Genomic DNA, 25,698 nt, shown 5'->3' with positions numbered 1-25,698 from the left:
CTCTGAACAAAAGTCATCATGGGAGCACGCACTACCATGGGGTATGAAATTTGTCATCTTTTGATTCAATTTATGTTCATTATGGGGGAAACTACTAATAATAATGTGTTTTTATAATCAAAGGAAAATCAGTAGTAGGATTCAGTCAGGAAGAAATACAATTACAGTCTGGCATGCTGTTTATTTTAGCTTTTACAACAAAGCAAGGGTTTGAGGACCCTGAGAAGAATTTCACAATGACTGACTATACAGAGTCTCCAATCCCAGAAACAGTTTATAATAATTTCATGGCACATACGACATGCATCAAATACTCTGTATTATTCAATAACTAAGTAAGACACTGCATTATTCTCTTCATGGTTCACAATCGTATATTCATCCCCTTTCACTTGAAAAAGTCCATTAATATTAAAGTACAAGGATCTTGGACAAAAACCAAGAAAAAAAAACCCCATGACCTTATTTTTTACTAATGCGCAGCCCATGATTTTTGTCCTGATGAGCTTTTAAAAGTGACTGTCATTTGAATAACTGTAGAGAAAACACAGCAGCAATTCCCAATCTTCTGCCAACAGACACTTTAGGGTACAGACATTTACTTACAAGAAGGGCTGTCTGTTCTGAAGCTTAACTTGTATCTAAGATGGTGGGAATTACATTTATTTCATATTATCAGTGAATGGACAGTTGGTATTGTTAAGGCTTCAGGGATTTTCCATTAAAGTCAGCAATCTGTTAAAAACGTGACTTGGGTAAACCAAGTAGATCCCATGAAGTTGGCTTGAGGAAGTATTTCTAAGGCTTCAAAGTTCTGAAAGGGGCTTTTCCTTTTTGGGTATAACATTCATTTCTTCCAGCCTTTCTTAAGATAAGATGAGGCTTGAAGGGGTATTATTCAATCTGTATTGTATTATATTATATTAAAAAAGGTTGTTTTTCATAGTCATGCTATGGAAGTATAATTCAAACCTATCCTTTATAAAAAAATAAGGAAAATAATACCAAAATATTTATCTGTAAAAAGAACTTCACGTTTCTAAAGAAACCACCACTAAGGTTCTCTTGATACCACTGAGGTTATGTTTGATTTGATCAATTACGTGTCACTGATTCAGGGAGTCTGAAGTAAGCATGATAGAAGTTTAAAATACAAATGAGAAACATTAAACTTAGCTCCATGCGGGGTGCGCAATATGGGTAATTTCTCCATATTGCAGAGAACCACCTGGAGCAAATATTTAAGATTCATAAAAGAAGTGTTTCCTTTATAAAGTAATTAGAATTTTAACCAGATGCATGATTCAAGTTAGAAAACCAAATGGATCCCCAATGAGTTGAAATATTTTAATCACATAATTGTTTTACCTGATTGCAACCAATTTTTTGGTTTTTTTTTTTCTTTAGTCCTTGAAATTACTTTTGTACTATACTTCCCAAACTGGTTTTGGAAGGTACAAGGTTGAAACTCTAATGATTTATTGCTGTGTCTCTTCAGGCAGTATTCTCCATCAGAATCTCGGGGAAGGTTCTCTTGCTTCTTCTAGTTTTGTGAGGATCCACTGTTGTGGAGAAATAAACCAACATTTGCTTATTTCAAGAACTTGCAATGAAACCCAAAATGTAATGAATGTAAATTTAGAAGTTGGCTTCCTAGTTTGGTTAGGTGTATACTCATGGCCAATAATTAAATTCACCCTGCATAAGACATCATTCACCTCAGTTAAATAGCCCAGAATTTCAGAGACAATGGTACCAGGTTTGATTTAACAGTAAGAATGCTTTTCTAAGGTCTTTGGACTTGAATGTTCATCTTCAGAATAAGTAAAATAAACCATCTTGAGAGAGAAAGGTAATTTGGCAGCTGGCTGAATAACCGTGGCATAGCTGAAAACCATCTATGCAAACTTTCTTCCGACAGATGTCAATTCTGTATCACAAACCTTCATGATTCCATATATAGGATTCTACTGATGGAAGTAGGAATAATTACATGTAATTCTACAGTGGCTAGCAGCATAGCAACCTTCTTGCGTATTTTAGGTATTCTCATGATATAGATCTTTTCTATTTTGAAAGGCTTTGAAATTGCAAAAATAAAATGCAAATATAATGCAAAACTCCCTACCAATAATGTCTATTATCACAGGGGCTGTGTGACGTATGAAAGCCCTGGAGGCGATATTAGGGTTATCCCATTATGAGAAGCTTCAACAGAGGAATATGCGCTTCTATTAATGTAAGAAGAACTTAGTGGGACCGTCTCTAAGATAAACAGAAAATGAGAACTGAGTCCAGTAGTCTTCTCCGGATGTTTCTGGCAGAGCAGGAAGATTAAAAACAAGCCTTCTGGGATAAAATAACATGGTGACAGAGATTAAATGAAAAACGTATTACAGAGAAACTGAGAAAGGTGGTAATGAAAAACAGTTCTGAGGAAACATTATCTAGTTGCATATACTAAAACTGTAAAAACACAAAAACAAAATTAAAAGCAAAACTTATCTGCCTTAGAAAACAGTCCAACTTATTACATGGCTTTGAAATGAGAAGCTGCTGTTTAAGTAAAAGAGATTCATTATATTTACCCTAGCATCCTCTGGGGTCTTGAAGTTAATTATTTTTCCAAACTCTTTGGCATGAAACACAGACTTCACCCGTTCCTATAAACAGAGTAACTTCATTAAAATGAAAATCCAGTTGTAGACATAGGATTTAAAAAATGCCACAGGTTTATAATTCTGTGCTTAAAGTATCCACCTTACACAAATTATACACCTTTTTAAAAAAGGCAAAAATGAAGAACCAAGAAGAATCAAACACAAATGGAAAAAAAAAAAAAGACTAAATTCTAACATAGCCATTATCATTAAGCCTAAGTTAAAAAGCTTTGAGATTTCACTTGCCAAAGCCATACAGGGTTTACGCAAAGGATGAGGAGGTAAATCAGAGCAGTGTTTTCCCCTCCAAATAGTTTCGCAGATAGTTCTTGGTATCTGGCCATGAAATTAAGATGAGTTCAGTTAAAAAATAAATTAACAGACATGTGTGTGTTGGATAGGGGTGTGTGTATGTATGTAACCTCTGACATTTTAAATCAGTCATGTAATAAGAATGTAGCTTAAGCTTAACGCCTTCTACTTTTTTTTTTTGATTGTCCCCACTTTTTACACTCCTCTGGTATTCTGTTCAGTGTTTGTGGGGAGAGCTAAAGGTGGATAGTAAGCATGAGAGGGACAAACAGAAATAACAGGACTAATGAGGAGTAGGGTGATGTTTACCTCTATTAACTATGGGCAGAGCTATAGAGGAAGCAACGTGAGGGTCTCTAGGTAATTCAAACAACCATGTAAATACAGACTCTAGAAGCTATCAGATTCTTTTACTTTAAAAAAAAGGGGGTATTTGCTGATAAAAGGGTTCAAGAAAAGGTAGAAGGGAAAGAAACCAAGAAGATAAGAAGAAGTTTAGCTTTGGAGAGAGAAAAAGGTTATGAAAAAAGCCAGGAAAGCAGCACAGGCTAGAGCAGAAGGTAATAGCCGCTATCCATTATTTTGCATAAGGCCACAGGGCCTTTCATTTTCTGAGTGAATCAGAGAAATTCTCAATGTGTAAGATGGTCTAAGATCCTCAAGAACAAATAGCCAGTCTACTCAGGAGCTGCCTGTGTGTTTGCAATGAGTGTTAAGACTAGAGACATGATCTTTAATGGGGCAGTTCTGTTCTCCAGGCTAACCCACAAAACAGCTGTTTCTGCCTGCCTGTGTCTAGTGCCTCTTGCTGCAGCAACAACTTTTTCAATCTCCTTTGGGTAACTATTTCTCACCCTCTCTCACTCCAAATACTTCAGATAGAGCTGACCCACCCTTCTTGGAAGCCCCATGGTGATCCCATGACCCTCACCTGGCCATATGGCTCATACCAGCTCTCTGACCAAAGTGACTGGCTCAGGAATGGGCATGTGACCAAAGTGGCCCAGTGAGACCCAGTGAGAAGCTTTCATGTTGCTGAGCTAGTAGGATATAAACCTGGAACTTCTGCTGGCTGGCTTGACAATGAAGCCAACACTGAAGAAAGTAGAACCTAGAAGTGGGGGTGGCGAAGGAGGAGAGAATGGAGGAGGAGAGGAAGGGAGAGAGAGTAACTGCTAACGACACCATTGGAGCATATCTAAACTAGCGGATATAGACTTAAGACTTTCAGTTACAGGAGCCAATTAAAGCCCTCAAAATCAAAATAAAAAAAAATAACAAAGAACAAGACTTAACTTGGGTTGTATCATTTACAATATTTCCTACTAATACAGCCAGTGCCAAAGTGCCCCTACACAAAGGTATCTGGTCAAATACCTTGAGGCCAAATACCTTATATTTCTTTATATCGCTTATAATACCTCGTGCAATCTTTAAAACTTACAATGGATACTGAGAATCTCTTGATTTGCCAAATGACTAGCAATTCATATCTACATCCAAGTACCAGGCACCATGCTAGTAATCAATGCAGAGTGAGAAATGGTCTCTGCCTTCAATATTATAATGGAATTGGGAAGTTAGTATCTATAAAAAGAAAAAGAGTATCTATAAAAAGAAAAAGAAGTTCCAGTAACTGTCTTAGAGAGGTAACTTTTCAAGTGTCGTTTCTTAAGATTTTCAGGGAAAAGCATTTTGTATGGAACTGCTAGGGATTCTGAGGTATACAAATAATTTTCTCATTTTTGTGTCTTGGACAGCAGTGAGAAATTGGGGGTTCTAGAAAGTGAAGACCCAGGAACATTGTTGTCAATGCAATAGCACATAAAGTCGCGTATTTTTTCTTGGCCTAACTTGCTTTTCTTCAAGCCTGAATAAGACAGGAGGTGTAAAGGAAAACCACAGTAAGATAAAGCAATGTCTATGAAAGAGATGGGAAAATTATAAAGAGCACCATTTCAATGAGTTATTTTCAGTTCCAAGTTTTCAAAAAAATCTATTCAACATACCTTTGCTTCAATGCGTAATCTCCTCCCGTGAACAATGAATGGCTCTTTGGTAAACTCATCAAAACTGTACTGCCACTCACATGTAAGCTGTCCAAATGTTCCTTTTGTTACAAACAATACACCACTGGGGGAAAAAAAAAGAATCCACTGTAGAAATAAAAGCACTTATGTCCAATAATATAATAGCAAGATATACATTCACTGCAAGTGCACATAAAACATTAACCAAGAGAGACTATATTCTGAGTCATAAAAAACCTTAAGGAATATAGAAGAACTGAAATCATACAAAGTATATCCTCTGATCATAATGAAATTAAACAAGAAACTAGGAACAGAAGAGTATTTCTAAATGCTTGGAAATTAGCATACTATTATATAATCCATGGGTCAAACAATCTCAGAAGAAATTAGAAAATATCTTGAAGTGAATGAGAATGAAAATGTAACACAAAATAGCAAAATCTGTGGGATGTAACTAAAGCAATGCTTAGTGGGAAATTTATAGCACAACGTACTTATGTTAGAAAAAATGAATGTACTTCTAGAATATGTAAGGCACTTTATACACAATAGAAAAAAATTGACAGAACCTATTATTAGCTAATATCTTGGAGAACTTTCATGTAATTAAGGCTTTAGAATGTTTTTATTACCAAGGCTCCATGCAATAGGCTTACCAACCTACCTTAAAAAAGGCTTTTTAAAATTAATTCTTGCTTTCCCATCTTGAGAGGGAAAAAAATCAAATGAAAAATGCATTCTATTATACTTCTACTTAATCCTTCCTTCAAAGGCCTTTACTTTCCCAGTTCTTTCTGGTTGAAGCATCCATTCTAGGTGCAACCAGATTTTTTTTTTTTTTTTTTTAAGTAATACATACTTTAAGTCAAGGGATTGCGTTAAAGAGCTGGCTCCTGGCTGGAACAAGCTAATCAGGACTTACATCTCTCACTTCAATCTTTTTTTTTTTTTTTTTTAAAGATTTTATTTATTTATTTGATAGAGAGGGAGAGAGCAAGAGCAGGAACACAAGCAGGGGAGAGTGGGAGAGGGAGAAGGCTTCCCGCCGAGCAGGGAGCCCGATGCGGGGCTTGATCCCAGGACCCCGGGATCATGACCTGAGCCGAAGGCAGACACTTAACGACTGAGCCACCCAGGTGCCCCTCTCTTCAATCTTCTGTCTCTGATCCCCTCTTTCACCAATCCTGGATTACAGGGACTGTTCGAACAAACCTACTGGTGCTCCCGCACATCTTCAACCACGTAAAAAATCTAAGGCTAATTTTGTAGCAGGCACCTGGTACTCTCCCCGCCCCCCCACTCAAAGACCCTTTAATCCTCAAATCTGAAACTTGGAAAGAAAGGAAATGCTAAGTATGAATACCACCTTTCAGTCAACTACAAGTCACTTCCCTTACTTTATCAAGGTTTATAGGACTTCCTTTAAAGAGGTCTACTGTGTTGAGGTCAGTTTTTAAATGTTGCAAACTAAATTGTAAACTATTAAATTTTGCAACTGACTCTTGTTTAACTCTGATGAGTCACACTTCATGTAGTCAATGGGAGAGAGGGTTAATAAAAACATGACTGAAAATCGCTATGAACAGAAAGGGCTGCTGAAGCACTGCCCCAATTATAAAAGCTTATTAACAACTTAAATGTAAAATATAGTACATACTTCTAAATGAACGCTAAGCAGTCCTTTACAAATTAAGAAAGATATCCATATGCTGATATCGACATAGATCTAAAGCAAAAAATTAAAGCAAAGTACAGAATGGTACATGTAACAGATTTCCATTTACGTTAAGATATACATGCATGATGCTTGTATACTTACAGAATATTTCAAGAAGGAAACAAGTAAAAGTGGTTGCCTCTGGGGCAGGGAAAAGAGGGACTGGTATCTGGGATGGAATGAAGACTAACTTTACATGTATATCTTCTAATACTGTGCAAATTTTCTATTCTGTGTTACTTTTTAAATAAAAAAATTACATAGTGTTGTAAATTTTAGACTCAGAAATGATTAGGACGAAAAACATTAGAAATGACTGCTAAGTTCAACAGTGAGCTTGAACTAACAAGATGTTACTATAACTTCACCTTTTCGATAGTGAACAAAACCACATAGGCTTATTTACCACTCCTTTCTATTCAGCCACAACCTCTGTCCTTCAGGCACATTTTTCACTCTGTGCCATCCATCCAGAAATCCCCATTTTAATACTGCACCAGCTCATTCTTTTCCTCAGTTTAACAAGGACTCCTGCAAAAACTAGCCCCTCTGAGGCTGTGTATTTTTACATGTACTTCTGTCTATAGTCTACTTGAGGATTTGGCTGTAGCTGGGAGTACCCATGTAAGAACTGATCTGTCTACAATGGTGTATGTACTTACATGAGTGAATTTCCTGCATGCTAATGAATAGATATCACCAGAAGATTTCTGGGGTAATCTGAAATTGTGTACTTTTTCAGAAGGGGAAGAAATGGTAGTGTGAGGATAGTTTTATGGGAATTTCTGTATTATTCATATTGGTTGAAAAAATACTAAGTTATTTATGTCTGTGCATGGCTCAATGCATTTATCTGTATGCACGCACAAAGCTAAATATGAGTTTATGTAAGGTTTTTGGTACAAAGCTTGTAGAGCAAAATGACCAGAGTTAGCAGGAATCAGTGTGACTATCTGCAACAAATGATGAATGTCAACTGCTTCTCTTCATGAGTGGCTTCTCAGTTAACCTCTCATTAAATTACATTCGAGAAAGAAAGTTACCTTTTAGTTATCATTAACATATCTGTTTTATTGATCATGACATGGGTAAAATACTTGTATTTTGCAAATCTCCCATTTTCCATGACCTAAAAAAGGTGAGAGAGAGAGAATTTCATTATTATTTCTATTCTAATGCAAGTAATGCACTGCGATCCTCTAGAAGCCATTTCTCAGTGGGGGCAAGTTATTAACATACTTATACAGTAAATATATCATCATAAAATTGAATATTCACAGAATTATTGCTGCTTCCTTTTTAAAAGCACCTTTTTGCACTGCTTTATTCAAGATGACTCAATTGCAGCTATGCCAATCATTAATGCTGGATTTTTAGAAGATACTGTTATTACCTACAAAATTTAAATTGAACATTAAAGTTACTATTAAATTAGCACATTCATTTTATCCTAGAAAACATAATCATACTTGATCACATCTGTACAAAAACACATGCTAACACATATTTACATGTATGTATCACATAAATTAGTATTAGCCCCATCTTGCATCTTCCCCGGAATTTTCATATCTGCCTTACAAACATGCTTTTCTTTGCCAATCTTATAACTCATTCAAAAATAAGGAGCAGAGTGTTTCTGGACAAACATGGAACTCCAGGACCTAACTAGCTTATGCAACAACCTTTATTTTCAAGACTGATGAAACATGGTCTATCCATGACATTGTCAACAATTCTTTTTCCCCGAAAATATAAAAAATATATATATATATAAACAAATTACACTTATCATTTTTAATTCTGTTCTAAATACTATTTGCTCTGAGGATGGAGTTACTTTGGTTATTTAAAATACGCAGTAGGCTAGAATACTATTTTTTAAAGGCAAACAATGTAATTGTGACTAAGATCCCTCAATAGGAAGTATGTTAAAAATTTAGCCAAAATGTTAAATCTCCTCAAGAAATTCCAAAAGAGATATAAAGATTTTAGAAAACTGTGTTCCATGAGGCTATATCCAAAAACTAAAAATATTTAGCTTAGAAGAAAGCTAACAAGTGACTTCATAATAATCTTAGTAGAAAAAGCTATCAGAGTAGTCTTCATTTTATGGGAGACGAAGTTAAAAAAAAAAAAAAGCAGTGACTACAACAGCAGGATGAGGCATACAGATTAACTGCATGGAAGAATTTTTTAACTTCAAAGATGATAATATTGAAAAAAAAGAGTATCTTTACTATTTGCTGTAGTAGGTAAGGCAAGTAAACACAAATTCCTTGAGTAACAAAAAAGGGATATAAGCACAGATTCAAAAGAAATAAGAATTATTAGATAACAAATTATGCAAATAAATTTGAAAAACTAGGTGAAGTGGGCCATGCTTTAAGAAAATATAAATTATTAAGAGAAAGAAGTATCAAAATTGCAGAGGAAAAGGAGAAATTTTTTGCAGATGATAGTATTGTCTGGAAAACCCAAGTACATAAACCCAGTAACTTTATAAACATACTATCAAACTGAAAAGTGGAAGGAAAAATTGTTTACAAGAGTAATAAAAAAGATAAATATTTATGCACAGTTTAACAACATGCAGAATTTATGTGATAAATGCTATTTTATTGAGGGGAATAATGGAAAATTTAAAATGGAAATCCCTATCATATTACTAGATAGAAAAATTCATTACAATGATGGTGTTATTCCCTCTCCGCAGCCCCAATTTTTACACCCCCCCATATGATCCCAAGATGGCGTGTGTTAGTTTGTTTTGGGGGCAAGAGACTGAAGTGTTTTGACAAAATTATACTAAAATTTATCTAGAAAAAAAAGCGATAATATCCAATAAATTTTAAAAGATGAATGAAAAGAGAACTATCCTAGCAGACAGTAACACAAGTTACAAGCTGCAGGAGTGGAACAGTTTGGTGCTACTTGAAGTTATATATAGACGTATCAGTAGCAACAATACAGAGTCCAGAAATAAATGCACACTAGGACTTTATAAAATCCTATATATCCAAAAATAGGAATATATAAAATCAAGACTGCATTTTAAATTATGGGGGAAAAGCATGTTTTAATAAGGGGTGTTTCAAGCAACTTGTTGGCTAAAGCCGGGTCCCTACTTCTCTCTATACCAAATTAATTCCACATGGATCACTGATTTAAGCATACAAAACGAAACTAAAGAATTACTAGAAAAAGTAACATTTTAAAAAATAATCTTTAAGTGAGAAAGCCTTACATATAAAACACAAAGCCGATAAAACAATGTAAAAAAATTAAGTACATGGAAATTAAACACTATGTAGTGGCAAAACAGTAAGCAAATAAATAGATATAAAGTAAAAACAACATAAAAATCACAGAATTGGGAAAATATCTGCCAATACAGCGATATGGAGCTAATTTCATAACACAGAGGAATATGAATAAATCAACAGAAAACAACTGAGTAAACCAATAGGAAAATGTGTCATAAGTTTATGAACAGACAGTTCAGCAAAACACAAAATCTGACCAATGAACATATGAGAAAATGTTCAACTTAACTCAAAATCAAGAAAATGCAGATCAACTAAAAGTACTCATTAAGTCAAGAATTCGACTGCTAAGATTTTATCTTATGCAAAAGTATGCCAAGATATATATATAGAAATCTTCACGGTAATACTATGTTAAAATAAAAATATCTAAATGTTCATTAAAGGGGGCTGTTTAAATTAATTATAGCACAGTCATACAATGGGACATTATGCGGTCATGAAAAAAAAAAGGGCAGATGTGCATACTGATATCAAAGATGTGCAGATATATTCAGTGAAAAGAAATTAAATTACTGGGAATGAATGACGTGGGGACTAGAAACACATTCATGTATACTTCCTTATATATCCATAGAAGTATCTGGGAGGATTGGTGGTAACACACTAATAGCACTTATCTCTGGGCTTGAAAAGGATAATAGTGGGGGCAGGAGTGGTTTCATTTTTAATTTTACAAACTTTTGTTTCAGTTATTTTTTGTGTTTGAAAACAAATTAGCTTAAAAGTATTTATTTTCTTTTGTTCTACATAACCAAGTTGAAAAAAATCAAGAGTACAAATGTTGATCTCCTCAAGAACATCCCTACTACCAGGAGTCAAGAGTCCACATGCCCCATTAATAGACCACAATCTTCAAATAGCTTAAAAGCTATGGTTTACCTCTAAATACCTAGCTTCTATTTCAATACTGTTTTAAATTTGGGCATTACAGATGACCCTGCTTCTCATCACTTTTCACTTTTCAGATCCAACTTAAAGAAAATCTAACCTCTTCATATAAGCAATTAAACCAATGTCAATAGTCTCAATAGTACCAATAGAAATAAAAGCTAAAAATCTCAAAAAAAAAAAAAAAAAAAGTCATTCACACAATGTTTTTTGGAGTTCACCAAAAACCTTAAATGCAACACTTGAAAGATGACTGGGACATTATGGTCATAGTAGTCTACTTTGAAACATACAATGAACTGTATTCTTTGTTATCAGAATGGATGTATTTGAATAAATATCAAAGATAACTCCTTATAGAGCAAAATTTTGCTGGTCAGTCTCCATTACAAACAGGTACATAGGGAATAAGAATAGCACTACACGCAGAAGCTAAAACTCTGTAACTAAGTCCCAAAGAAACATGGGAGCGAATGAGAGACAATCTGATGGTTTATCAACCATCATCTGCCATCATGCTGTAAAGTCTACAAATGTCAAGCCTTTGACCACAATTTCCTATTTGTCTTTATAAGTTCCTATATATGAAGATTTATACTTTTCAAAACATCATTATAAATTATTTTAGAAAAAAAAACTCCAGAATTCTAGACCTGAAGGAAAGTTATTATTCATCTAAGCATGAGCACATAACACATGAAGCAATGGAGGATCAGGTTAAGTGTCTTATCCACCTAATCTTCACAACCCTGGTAATTAGGTAACAGTTGAGTGACTTGCTTGGGGTCATACTGTTAGTTGCAAAACTGGGCTCAGAAAAGTGGTTTCTTCAACTTCTAGTTCCAGTGCTTTTCACTATACCATGATGTTTCCTCTTATGGTGTCAGTCACACGTTTCCCACAGGACCTCAAAAATGTCTTCAATATCCCTGGATGCTGGTTGCTGCTGAGGCAGGCTGCTAAAGCAGCGCAGGAAGGCTGATTTTTTTTAGGTTAACAGGGTCCAAATAGTTCAGTATTAATATCCTATCTTCCTCCCTCTGAAACAGATATTAGGTATCAATGTTTCTATTGAAATAATTTGTGATACGCTTTAAAATAAATGAAGAACTAGCAAAACCAGGGCTAGAAATCACTATGTAGAGCCTTTGCATAAAGACCAAAATTTGGCCAAAATATCAACTAATTAGGCTGAAGTATCAAGTACATTAGTCAGTATGTTAGACATGTTAACTTCATTTAACATGAGGCAGTGTTAAATAAAAAAACAAATTTTTCCTTATTCATTAAAGTATGTATGAATTACTTATCATTGAGAACTTTCTTAAACAGAGAAACACAAACAAACTGTTACAGATAATTGTCAGAATTTGTAGACAACAATTAAAATGTATGGTTATTGGTAAAAGGGTTCCTTTTGCATTAGAAAATATGAATATGTAGAACTTAGTTTATTAGATACAAATAAATCCAAACCGAAGTGACTGCAAACTTAGAAACACAGAAAGTAGCAACTTGTAAGACAGTGGCGTCAGGATTACCCTCTACTAATACCCACATTTCCTATCAGATCAGTCCCAAAAAGAACGTAAGCTGGAAACTATAGTAATGCAGAGAACACTGCTAACATTTTCAAATCATCTAACTGCTCTGAATTTCCACAATTTCTGAAAAAAAAAAAAAAAAAGCAAAATATGAAAACACAGATATTAGGAATAAATCACTAACATGGAAGGCTTTAAATCCCAAACAATATAAAGTGCTAATATTCATGGGAAATATATTTAAGGAAACTGGATAATGGGTAAGAACACACAGTTCAGCAAAAAAAAAACAAACAAAAAAAACCAAAATCTGATCAGTATCTGACACTTTTGGAAGACTAGAATCTCATGGAGGTAAGAGGTTTTTTGTTTTGTTTTGGTTTCCAAGATAGCAACATGAAGCATAAGAGGAAAATGAAATTTATCTAGATGACATAAAATAAGGAGTAAGAATGCTATCAGGCAAGAAAATCTATTGGATAACAAATAGACGGCTTTATAGATTGGCTAATTTGAATAGTCAGGAGATGATGGGAAAAGAGGAAAGGTTTATAAACATGTTATATTAAAAAATTAAGCTTGCTTTTAAAAACAACGAAATTTAGGCAGGTAATTGTAAATTAAAATGGCAAATGCCAGCATTTCTCCATTACTTAAGAAATACACAACTTGTTCAAAACAATCTTTAGAGAAAGATGTAATCAATAAGTATAACTTTCCTAGAGTTATCTGATTATAAAGGTTAGGGATAAAACCTTTTTCTGTTTCACTTTAAATATGAGAGATTTGAGGGCTATGGCCCAGGAGAAATAAGGCATTCAACCAAGCTTCATGATAAAATGTAGTAGAAATTCATTACCTCAAAGTTCAATGATTTCATATATATCATAGAATAAACACATTTAACAGTGAAGGAGTGATATTTGGCCTATTCTGTGAGGCAAGTTGGTGTAAAAAAAAAAAAATCAAATCTCATTGTCATCAAATCTGATGAGGAATTAGCCCTTACTGAATCCCCCATACCTTTGTCTCCTCCCAAGCTAATGAACTATTTTGGTTGTTAACCAAAGGATATGCTACGCTAACAGCTTAGGGCAGGAAAGCAGAGTATAACCATGTGACATAAAAATCAAATCAAATATTACCTTAAGAGATGTGAACTATCATCAACTGGTTCAAGTAGAAGTCTGGACAAAGGACAGAATTATGCTCAGGACATAATTATGTACACTGATAACAGAAGACCATTAATTAACCTACCTAACACATTCTAGAAGAAGGGCCAGAGGTGGGTCAGAAATAATATAAGTGGATAGTTTTAAGTCTCTGTAACATAATTCCAGCAGAACCTCTATGCAATATTTACTGATCCATTATGCTAGCCATACTTGAAAACAACAATTTCTTTTAAACATTTACCATTTCTTCTAATATATTATGAATTTCAGAGCAGTCCAAATTACTGAGGTTTTATTGTTTCAATTGCTCACCAATTAATGTGTGAAAATGGTTGTGGTATTTTTCATGTATTCTATTAATGTTGAAAGGAAAGAAAAAAAGGTAAGATTTATTGATGCTTTTATCCTGATAAAAAGGAGACAAATGAGGAACATAAAATTTATGTACTAGTGACCAAGAACTAGCATCAGCTGGTATTCACCTGAAATAATGAAAATACAGTGAGTTCTTACTATACATTGTGCTAATAATCATATTTATTACCTCACTTGGTTTAATTATTTTAAACCACCAAGGTTACTGTTATTTTGTTAAGTAGTGCAGTTACCTCCATTTTACAGTCTGGAAACTAAGGTCAGACAAGCATAATAGAAGATTATAAAGCTAGCAAAAGGAAAAGCTGGAACTGGACTCAGGTTTACTGGGTTCCAGAATCCAGGCCCTGAGCCACAGGTATTGTTGCAGCGCACCTTCTATTGTCAAAATGGATTAGTACAGAAGGACTACATACAGTCCAGTGCAGCTCACTGGACTAGGGATTCAGATATCGCACAAGCTGTACTGTGTCAGTGCTTCAATGTCATGTAATACCTAGGAATCGTTATCTATCTGGATTACTGGGCTTATCTTATGTCTCCTTTGATTCTTACAGTTCCTCTGAGCCTTCTGTGTAGCAGCTAATCAACCAACAGGAAGGAGACTGTGAAGATCTGACATGACAGGGTTGGCCCCTAACACAGCTCTTGATTTATCCTCAAATCATGAGAATAGTAAATGTCATTATAGTTATAATCTCATGAGAGATGAGCAGGAATCTTGACTACTCTCTTCAGGCCTACAATCTTAAGATCTAGAAGGGTGTCCAACACATAATAAGAGTTTAACAAATACTTGTATAGAGAATAAATACATGGCATTAAATTTTCCTTTGAATTCATATAAACTATACTACTAGATCATCTAACAAAAATTCACCTATACATATATAATTATACATTTACTCTTTTGGCAGTTTTGAATTTGAAGTAGTCTGGCAATTTATTCTACTTGACAAGAAATATGTAGACTCCCATACTTGTATGTTCCAACACTGGTGCTTCATTGTATCTCTAACTTAAACAACTACCTCAGACCTGAAATGCCGCAAAATACCTAACATAGGTTTCTCCACATTGCTTCCTACACGGTTCTTGACAGTGGTAATTTTTCACTGAAAATTTGACATTACAATTCATTAGAGTCATCTTCAGAAGTAACTGGGGTATCAATTTCATTTGATTTTATAACTGAAGACTCTTAACTGACAGAAAAAGTAAACACAGTGCTTCCTTTCATAGATGACATTAAAGTTTGTTTTTAGATGAATGAAAGTGGCCTCCAATTCAATTTTGTATGAAAAGGAATAGTTTCATTTGGTGAGAGAACATCCTTTCTTTCACAGGATATCTTGCCAATAAAAAACAGACTGCATAACGTAATAGTAATGTTTTCTAACAACACTACTGTTAGAGCACACACTAAAAAAAGTTTCCAATGAGCTTTACTAAATTCAATTTACGCTGAAAATCTCTGTGCTGTCCAAAGTAGCCAGGGGAAATCATACAAGGTAGGGCTCTAACACATAAGTAAAGAAATCCCAAGTTACAATTTAGCATCTTTGGCTAAAATAAAGGTTAAAGATCTTCTAAACTAATACTCTGGTAAGAAGAGAGTAAGACTCCAGGTGAACCTACCTGAGTGTAACATTTGAGGATATACTAAATTTTCTGTTTTGATAGTATTTATCCTTCTCTAACATATTTACAAATTTAAGGGATGCAATGATGACAAACTTTTGAAAAAGATTTAAAAATCCAATTGGTCTCATTCAAGTTACTGGATTAGAAAACAGAATTTTAAAAAATCATTTTATACTTGAGACAAAGAGAAAACTGGAAACTCCACTAAGTGGAACCATCACCTCCAGAAAAAGATATAATTTCAAAGTCTTACTCAAAAAGTACTGCTATGTAATTCTGGAAGGTTCTAAGTGGAGTGAAATACTCTTTGATGCAAAATAAAGTTAGTGGGACTTACTACTAAATGTTGGAAAATATGGGCCTTTGAAAATGATGTACCCAAAAACTCTCCAAGAGATCGCTGCTAAATTGATAAATGAAGTGTGAGACTGCATCCAGGTTGGATGGGTAATCTCCTTTCCCATAGGATCTGCTTTATTTGGGATGCTAAGAGCTTGAATTTCCCTGGATAACAGGATTTGGCTCTCTTCAGTTTTCTCATCCCATTCAGAAGTCTGCTTCTGGAGGGGAAGAATTACAAAATGAAGAGTGAAATCCAAAGAGCCTTTGCCTCCTAGTTCTTGTCCACTTACTCAAAATTTCAGATGAAGCCAGGAAGAGTGTTCGGCACTACTCTGCTGATCTGACTGCCTATGGTAAGCCCTTTCTTCCAGATCAGTTGTAATCCTCCTCCCGAGGTAAAGGGAAAGACCACGTCGGCTGACGGCAGTTATCTTCCAACTGCCATTTAGGCAGTGTTTGAAGCTAATTATAAACATCTGTAATTTCTGAAAGAAAAGAAATATACAACAAACAAAAACAGCCTCCCTGCTACAACAACTCACATAATCGTAACTATGATATCATGGAAAGAGATGTAAGAGATTCAAAGACAACACAGATAAAAATTTAAAATATCTGAAATGCTTAAGAGTATACTACCCTCATGGGATACCCCAGCTAACAACATTCATACACAGTGAATGACACAAAGATCACACACACACACACATACACACACACACTCATTTTAAGAGGCAAAGAGTTAAGGGGTGAAAACTTTTTAAAAAGATAGAAACATGTCCAACAAAAAACAAGAAAGGAAAGCTGTTACAGCTACAAAAATTATAAAAATTAAGATTCTGCTGGCTTTTATGTATTCCAGAAATAAACACCAGTTTCCTCACAATGGGAATTATTCTATGAATAGATCACTCTTTTTAAACTTTAGAAGTTAATAATTCTAAGAACTTACAATAACAAAAATATACAACAGAAATTTATATATTTGGATTATAATCATGTTAAAAAAATTAAAAAGGAAATATAAATGGCGGGGAGACAGGATAATTTTTATTTCTATAGTTTCCTACTTTACTGAGCATGTATTACTTTAACAATGTAAAAAATAATTTTTGAAAATTTTCATATCTCCTATAAAATACTACAATTGTAGACAGAATCAATGTTAGCTAATTGAGTCACAAAAGGAATTAGCTTTTTTCATGGAAGTGCGGGTCTCTAAATTTTTTAATTCATAGAAATCCCCAGCTCTACATTCAGAAAATCTTTGTAGACATATATGATTAACAGGTTATTGATAAATGATAACTTAGGATAGAAAAACACACCATACCCAATTAAGAATTATATATATATATTTAGCTAAGTTTCTGACGATCCTGATTATGTTTTTTTAAAAAAAACTAGTAATAACTATATTATTTTGAATGCTCAGGTATTTAAGTATCTCTAAGATTCCGAAGAATGGCATACTGCAATTTAGTACATACTTTTATCATTTCCACTGCTTAGAATATTTATATTAATAAAGAGGGCTATATTAAAAACCAATTTTACAAAGTTATTAGACATTTAATTTTAAGCTCATTTTTTAGAGGTATACTGTTGCTGAATAAATTCATCACCCACCCTGATTGAGAGATAATAACATACATGAGAATGGTTTGCCACATTAAAACTAACCAACCATAAACCCCTATGTATGAAATTATAAATTATTCTAATTAGCTCCCTAACACAGACCTATTTGAAATCATTTGTTTTATTCTTCTCGGATTCAGGACTTTCAGTAATGTTTTGTATTGTACTAAGTGTACTCACTGCACTTCATCAATTCAAACATTCATCCACTGAAATTAACAATCTAAACATTTTTAATTAATCTCCATTTATCCCAAAGGTGCAGGGATAGAATAATCAAACTGATGTTTTTATATGTCCATCATAATTATTACTTGATCTAAATGAATAACTGTGTATCTTATTTAGACCCCATAGAATCTCTAATATTTTTTTACTATTACAAATAATAAATTATTATAATTTATTATCTGTAAAACAAAAGCCAAAGGCTTGAAGGTACAGTATAAGAGTACACAACACTTAGGACGGTGGTTTCTGCTCCTCCTCCCATTACTATCGGGAAGTATGAAGCTAAATTTCACCACAGGACTTAAAGCAGACCAACTACTATAGCAGCTATCATTCTTTATATGACCTTGGGATGTAAATATGATAGCATATATCTCATGTTGAATATTGACGTCTTAGTCACATCTAGAATGGCTTCATTTGCAAATTTTAATAACATGACCTGAAAAATCAATACTTAACACTGCTATGTGTTTTGAACAATTTCAAAAAGTAAAATTTTTAAAATCCAGATTATTTTAAATACAGAAACAAACTGAAATTTATTCTTTTTTTTTATAAGGAATATTGACAGCTGTATTATTCTGGATTTACATTTGCTATATCCAATTCATCTTATTTCATTTATAGGCTGCTCTTATAAATTTAATCCATGGTGACAGGTGTTCACAATTCCAGGCTTTTTATGAATTTTTCTTCCTGCCGGTTTTCAGTATGTTATTCAAGTGTCAGGTAAATACAAAGGCAAATAAAGAATGAGTAATTACTCCCTTAGAGAAGACAGACGGACCCTCCTTCCCTTTTCCTGTACATAAGCAGTGACCATGTAGAAATCCAGAATATAAATAAAGGATATGGATAGGTGTGGTATTTCATAATCGATCTTTCAAATGCAGCTTTTTCACTAGACTTTCTCATTAGATAATACTCCCATTTTAAAATTATAATTGTAGAGCCTCTAATAAACAAAAGAACTATTCATCTCATGAGAGTGCCAAAATTGAACATCATTTTCTATTTATTTGATGGAGTAAGAAGATATTTTTGTCCATGTCCTTTATCCCCAACAAGAGCTTATTAGTGTAGAACAATAGTGCAATCTTAAATCTTGAATTTTTCTCTAATAAAAGCAACACAATTTTTTTTAACTGGAAAAATAGTATCTGTGGTCAAAGGAGCTTGAAAAGATTTTTTCACTGTGGCAGGAAAACAAAAACAGAAAGAACAAGGGCAATTATACTGTTAAAGAACATATTTCACTTCTAAGAAGGGTTAAAAACTTAAGACTGATGAATCCTTAGGACCACATGAGCCACATGACAGTTTACTAGCTACTAGAATATTCTTTTAAATTATTTCACTATTCAAGGGATTTTAAATAAATGTAATCCTACTTAAAATTTTCTTTGCATTAAAATGGCAAGTCAATGCTGAAATATCCAGAACTTTTCCAGATAAATTCTTACAAATCTTTATGAAAACTACCATGGCATTAAGTGTCACAGACCAACCACAGGAAACTCAGTAAATGCCTTGCAATCAAGAAGTTTAGCATTTTTCCCTTTTAGAAAGGCCCCGTGTCTAGCTGAAATGTAAAAAGCCAATGAAGACATTTCCAGACCTCTCTTTCCTAAGGCATACAACAATATGTAACAACAGGCTGGGTTCTTTCTAGCTTCTTGTAGAAGGAGTAGGTTTTGTATGATTTTGGCCAGGGGTGAAAGAGACCAGTGGGGACCAGATACCAGTCTCTGATCCCAGTCATGGCTATTTCAACGGTCACTGTTCTCATGTATTTACTTATTCCAAAAAGATAATACTATTTTGATGAAAACACATTTTTTGGCACTCACATATTTCTTAGTCCTAGTACACACAACCTGGATTTCTACTTAATTTAAATGAATGCTAGGCAGGTAGACATTTCAAAAGAAATGTCTTATACTTTTTAGCATCCTTTTTTGTAAGCTCAGTATTAAAAAATTAAAATAGTCATTTTCTAAGAAATAGAGAATACTGATATATAGAAATAAAATCTTGGTAAACTTAAGAATTAGACTCAGAAATCATGGGCTGAATCAATTAAGCCAAAAGTTGAACAATTAAGGCAGTTATTTATTAAAATCTAATTCATATAAGCTCAATATACATAAACTGATTAACATAAATAAGGTAAATGTTTCTTTGTTGATCCCAAAGCACAGCAGTCATAGGGATTAAACATCGTATTACTATAAAAGAGAGAGACACACACACACAAACCAAGAAACAGACTCTTAACTACAGAGAATAAACTGGTGGTTACCAGAGGGGAGGTATGTGGTGGGGGGAGGAGTAAAGCAGGTGATGGGGATTAAGGAGAGCACCTGTGTTGAGCACCAGGTGATGTATGGAAGTGTTGAATCACTATACCATATACCTGAAACTAGTTTTACACTGTATGTTAACTATACTGGAATTTAAATAAAAACTTCCAAAAAACCCATCATATCACTAACATTCATTCACTCTTTAGAGGATTTTTTTTTTTTTTTTTGGTATATCTAACTTACTAGTGAAACAGGACAGAATAGTTTTATCTAAATTGAAAATTAAAGAAAACCCTTCAGTGCACAAAAAACAGTTCTGCTCACAGATCTTTCAGAGACATTGATAGTATTTTCCAATATAACCAAGAACAAACATACGTAGTTATGCTTACCATAAAAATTCTTCTAATGTCCTGAATTAATTTTTAATATTTTATAATAGGGATATAGCATATGAATATTTAGGTTAATAAGTAAATATAATGACCATAAAACCAACTTTGTTCATTGTATATATACATATGTAATGAAATAAAAAGTGAACCAAAGAACAGAATTTCCTTTCTCATTCTAAGACTATAAATTATGTCACTGTCCAACTTCCGTAACAAATCATGAATGCGCCTTATAATAGCAGTACAACCTATACGGTTTTGGAATAGAACAACAAATTCATATTGCTTGAAGTTATATAAGTTTATTATTATTAAAAGAAATTTGACAAAAATACTTTTAAAATGCTAAATATAAAATATTGACTAGCTATTACTATTTTTTTTATGCAATGGCATTACATTACAGCCCAGAAAATTTACAGAGAATATTAAAAATGGCATTTTGCTAATAAGCAGATAATTGAAAATAAAACTAGTGAACATTAAAAAATAATTAAGTTTAACTTTAAATCTTAAAGATAAACTCTGCATTGCAAAGCTACAAAACATATGTAAGCAAATGCTAGAATATATAGTATGCCCTAACTTTAGATGTAGAATACATTTTTTCTGTGCTTAAATAATGCAATTACTTTGCTTTCTGTAAATACGTAGAAAAACATTTTAAAAGGAAAAAGATTTTAATTCCCTAAAACTGGACATACGGGCATTATGGTAGCAGTCATACAAAACATGTTAATAAAACATTCCAAATAAAATGACAAAGACCATATGAATTTAATATTTCAGGTCTGACTAATCATCATCATCATCATCATCATCATCACTACTGCTACTGTGAGTCATAATCCACTCCCTGTAGACCTGAATTTTCTGTAAGCATGGTAGAGGAAAAAAGAAGCACAAAGGTTAGTTAAACATGGCAAAATGCTTGCAAAACATGTAAAATTGTGAAATGTTCAAGGAGTCAGAATAATCTTAAGGCAGAGTTCAGATCTGAGTAGGGCAGTAATTACAGATATAATATTCCATAACTTAATAGACCTAAGACTAAACCTATTGGTTGGTACACTCAATGGATAAAATAGTTGGATGATACCAGTAAGGTATTCCATGAATATATGAGAATTATTATTCTATTTCTCTAGTAGGTAACTTGAATTGACTAGTAGGAGACACTATAATACAGTACTTCTTTCTAGATACAAAGACATACAACCAAGGAGTGTATTTTATATTTAATTATATATACGCCCATATAATTTACTGAACACAGAGTACCTTTTTTTTTTTAGAGAATTAGAAAATATAAGGAGAAACATTTAAAGTATTAAACATTTTTTAAGGCACCAATGTTAAATCACTTAGATTAAATCTCTCCAGATGAGATTTTAAATCCTGTTTCTATGTCATCTGCTTTTTTTCTACAGTACTGGCACTAATGTATTGTAAACTATTTGCTAATAATAGAGTTTTGAGTAAAAAAGCACCACTACCACCAAACCAACAACCTACTTCTTATACCCGTAAGAGAACAATGCTAACCACAATCATCCTAAGGCCTCTGGTGAATTCCTATAGGTATTCCAGCTAATATTGTGTTTAATAATACTCTTGCTGAAAAACAAGTAAAATAGCTGACAAGGATTGTGAGGTTTAAGTCATTTAAATAGCTCTTTTAGCAGTTAGTACTAAAACTGGCCTACCAAAAATAATATGTACCTTTAAAACACACAGTCAAAGGTCATGGCCTTTAAATCCCAAAGTTTAAAGCTTCAGCAAACCATTAATGAAGGTATAAAATAAATTTACTTGTCACTAAAATCAAGTTATCAACTGAGAGAAATTTCTGGTATCTCATGGCTTTCTTATTTATCATAATCTATCTCCTAATAATGAGGATGTATTTCTAAATTCTCCTCACTACTCATCCTTACTTCTTACTGAATTTATTAAAAGTTTCTCAAGAAATATTTTTAGTTTTTCAATAGGTGATCTAATATTCAGTCCAGTAAAATGTCAGTAATATGTTATTAACATAAGCTACTAATGTAAGTAACATGTTACTTCCCTAAAAAAGGGAAGGCAGGAATTGAGTAGTTTATTTTCAATTGTATTAACCACGGGTGACTTCTGCACCATTTCCATCTTCCAAAGAATGATATACTGTCATTGTAGAAATTGCACAAAATGCCTTTTAGAGCACAACCTCTCCCTAGATCACCACTTCTGTTCCAATATGCAATTATTTTGATGCTTTAAAAACATTTTAAATACACTGTCACTTTACTAATACACATTATCTCAATGGTTATGTTTTACTATATTAGATGGAAGTACATTTTATGCAAAATTATATACTCTGCATGTAGTGGGTAAAGTATTGAAGTTTTAAATATTTACCATGATCATTTTAGACATGACAGTATTTAAAATATCAAGGCTATAAAGGAAGGACCATATCCCACAGTTTATTATTACTACAAATATTTTCAAGTCTATATATACATAATGACTCCTTGTCTGTTTGCAAACAAATGATTTAATTTAGTAGTCCACATCTAAACCACAGATGAAATAACTTTAAATTGGTATGATCTATTATGGTATGTTACCTACACCATAATCCAAATTTTAAAAAGTCCAGTTTTCAAAGTAAGAAAAGTATCTATTATTTTAGATAAAATATTCTACCTTTAAATGGTCTTTTGTTTCAAATCTAATTTTCCTTAATAAAAGATGTTGGCTTTCATGTGCACTGCTTATCAGATTCCACAGATTTTAAATAGACTACACAAGCATAAGGCAGGAAGAGGGTCAAGGCCAGTGGAGTATCTTCAAAAGAAAAGACTAAGAACCCAAGAATTAGCCAACAGCAATGGTACTGGTTTTTTCCTTAATCATGCCCAAGTGGACACGAGAACTGTGTAAAAGCTACTAGTGGCTTGATATGCAGAAGGAAGTACCCTAAACAAAAATGGTTTAATTGGTTAAATAAGTACCACCAACTATGAGGGTACATAAGGCACAATGGTTTTCAACAAATCTAGCAAATCCAGTACAGAACTAAGGATACCCTATAAAAAGATCGGATTCACTAAAATCCTATTCAAAAAGTTACCAATACAAAAGCTTTTCTTTGTATTCAAAATACTGAAACAGCTGTACGTAGTTTGTAAATTTTAAGACTAAAATCTACTGTTGGCTTTCACTTGCAAAGTCATGCATTAACTGTTTTCATATCAAACTTTTTGATGCCTGTAAAAAAGAAAAAAAGATCTTATAGTAAATAAATGTACATTAAAACCTAAGTAAATATAAGAAACTTATAAACAGAATTAAGTAAAACATACAAAAACCCAAACAATCTAACATATATTTGAAATATTATTTAACTACTTTTAATAAAGTGAACTTGACTAAATTAATCTTAATGTGTAAGATATTTCTTCACCCACCTGTAACATCTGGTTTCCAGTCCCATCCCTCAACCTGTAAGGTCTGATAACTCCATCCTCATTAAAGAATCGAGGGGGTCGCAGGCTCTCCACCTCATCAGAAGTCTCTGTAGCTCTACAGGAAAAAAATATATAACTTGATTATAAAAATTATTCAAAAATTCTTAAGTACACTTTAAAATGCAACTACTAAAAAGAATCCTTTTTTTTTTAAGATTTTATTTATTTATTTGAGACAGAGAGAGGGAACACAAGCAGGGGGAGTGGGAGAGGGAGAAGCAGGCTTCGCATTGAGCAGGGAGCCCAATATGGGGCTCAATCCCAGGACCCTGGGATCACCACCTGAGCCAAAGGCAGACGCTCAACGACTGAGCCACCCAGGTGTCCCAAAAAAGAATCTTCTTTTGGATAAGACTATTACATCACTTCTCTATTTTAAAATTTGTCTTTATGACAATGACACTAATGTAAATTCTCTAGAAAAATGTCGACTTGTAAAGAAGTTTGTTTATAGATTGTCTTGGACTTTCTTTGTAGACAATAATCAGAATCAGCAAATGAATACTGCTTTTTCTTTTTTCTCTGATTTAAGACTTAATTTCTTTTTCGTTTCCTATTATACTGTCTGGTTCTTCCAGTTCAATGCTAAGTACACCGATACAATGCTAAATATAAGAGGGGATTGTAGGCAACCTTGTCTCATTTCTAACTTTAAAGGGAAAGCTTCTAAGAGTTCTCCATGAAGAACCAATATTAACATATGTTTTTCTTTTGTTTTTTAAAGGCACATTTTGTCAAACCAAGGATGTTCATTTCTACTCCTAGTTTGTTTATAGTTCTTTGTTATTGTTATTTTTTTTTTTCAAATCTAGAATGGGCAATGAATTTTAAATAAGAAATTCCTTCCTGGTCATTGCTGTCTTCATATAGTTAATCTCTTTCAATCTATTATTGCTATAAATCACATTACATGTATGGTTTTCTAATGTTCAAATACCCTAACATTCCTCATAGTCCCACCTGGGCTTGACATGCACTGTTTGAAATATACATATGCATTGCTAAATTTGGTACTATAATAATTTAACATTTTTGACTGTATGGACCTACATGAGAATGTCCATTTGTTTGTTCATTCATTCAACAAATATTCATAGATTCAATAAACATTAAGAGCTTACCACATAATGTGTCCATATGTATAACACATACTTATGGGTAAGTTCTCCAATTACAAAGCAGAAATTGGCAGAATGGATAAAAAAAAATATGATCTAACTATATGCTGTCCAAAAAAGATTCACTTTAGAGTCAAAGATGAAAGTAAGTTGAAAATGGAAGGATGGAAAAAGATATACCATGTAAATTGTAACCAAAAGAGAGCTGCAATAGCCATACCAAGTTTAGAAGAAAATTAGACTTTAAACAAAAAATTCTCATTAAATACAAAGAAGGACAATTTACAAGAAAAGTTAATACATCAAGAAGATATAAAAATTATGAACACATAAGTACTTAACAACAGAGCTCCCAAATACATGAAGCAAAAACTGGCAGAAATGAAAAGAGAAAAAAAATCAATAGTAATAGTTATTTCTATATCCTACTTTCAATAATGAATACTACATATAAGATCAGCAAG

The 25,698-nt window shown here is 33.2% G+C and overlaps 1 protein-coding gene across 3 annotated transcripts in view; it reads right to left on the bottom strand.

The window, feature by feature from the left end:
- Nucleotides 1–1,333: 1,333 nt before the first annotated feature.
- Nucleotides 1,334–25,698, bottom strand: part of VPS13A (vacuolar protein sorting 13 homolog A) — a 267,298-nt gene continuing 242,933 nt past the window's right edge. The window contains exons 68-72 of one of the 3 annotated variants that reach the window (XM_032427534.1): nucleotides 24,057–24,171; nucleotides 7,766–7,851; nucleotides 4,982–5,105; nucleotides 2,589–2,663; nucleotides 1,334–1,562 (exon numbers count right to left, since the gene is read on the bottom strand). In XM_032427534.1, the coding sequence (XP_032283425.1) occupies nucleotides 1,512–1,562; nucleotides 2,589–2,663; nucleotides 4,982–5,105; nucleotides 7,766–7,851; nucleotides 24,057–24,171 (451 nt within the window). In that variant the 3' untranslated portion in view covers nucleotides 1,334–1,511. Of the gene's footprint in view, nucleotides 1,563–2,588; nucleotides 2,664–4,981; nucleotides 5,106–7,765; nucleotides 7,852–20,302; nucleotides 23,857–24,056; nucleotides 24,172–25,698 lie in introns of those variants that run through there. The other 2 variants (XM_032427535.1, XM_032427536.1) reach the window with 2 other exon arrangements.

This window comes from Phoca vitulina, unplaced genomic scaffold (assembly GCF_004348235.1).
Source record: "Phoca vitulina isolate PV1807 unplaced genomic scaffold, GSC_HSeal_1.0 scaffold37, whole genome shotgun sequence".
In the NCBI taxonomy this organism is placed as follows: Eukaryota; Metazoa; Chordata; class Mammalia; order Carnivora; family Phocidae; genus Phoca; species Phoca vitulina.
This window is presented reverse-complemented; position numbering and strand designations above follow the sequence as displayed.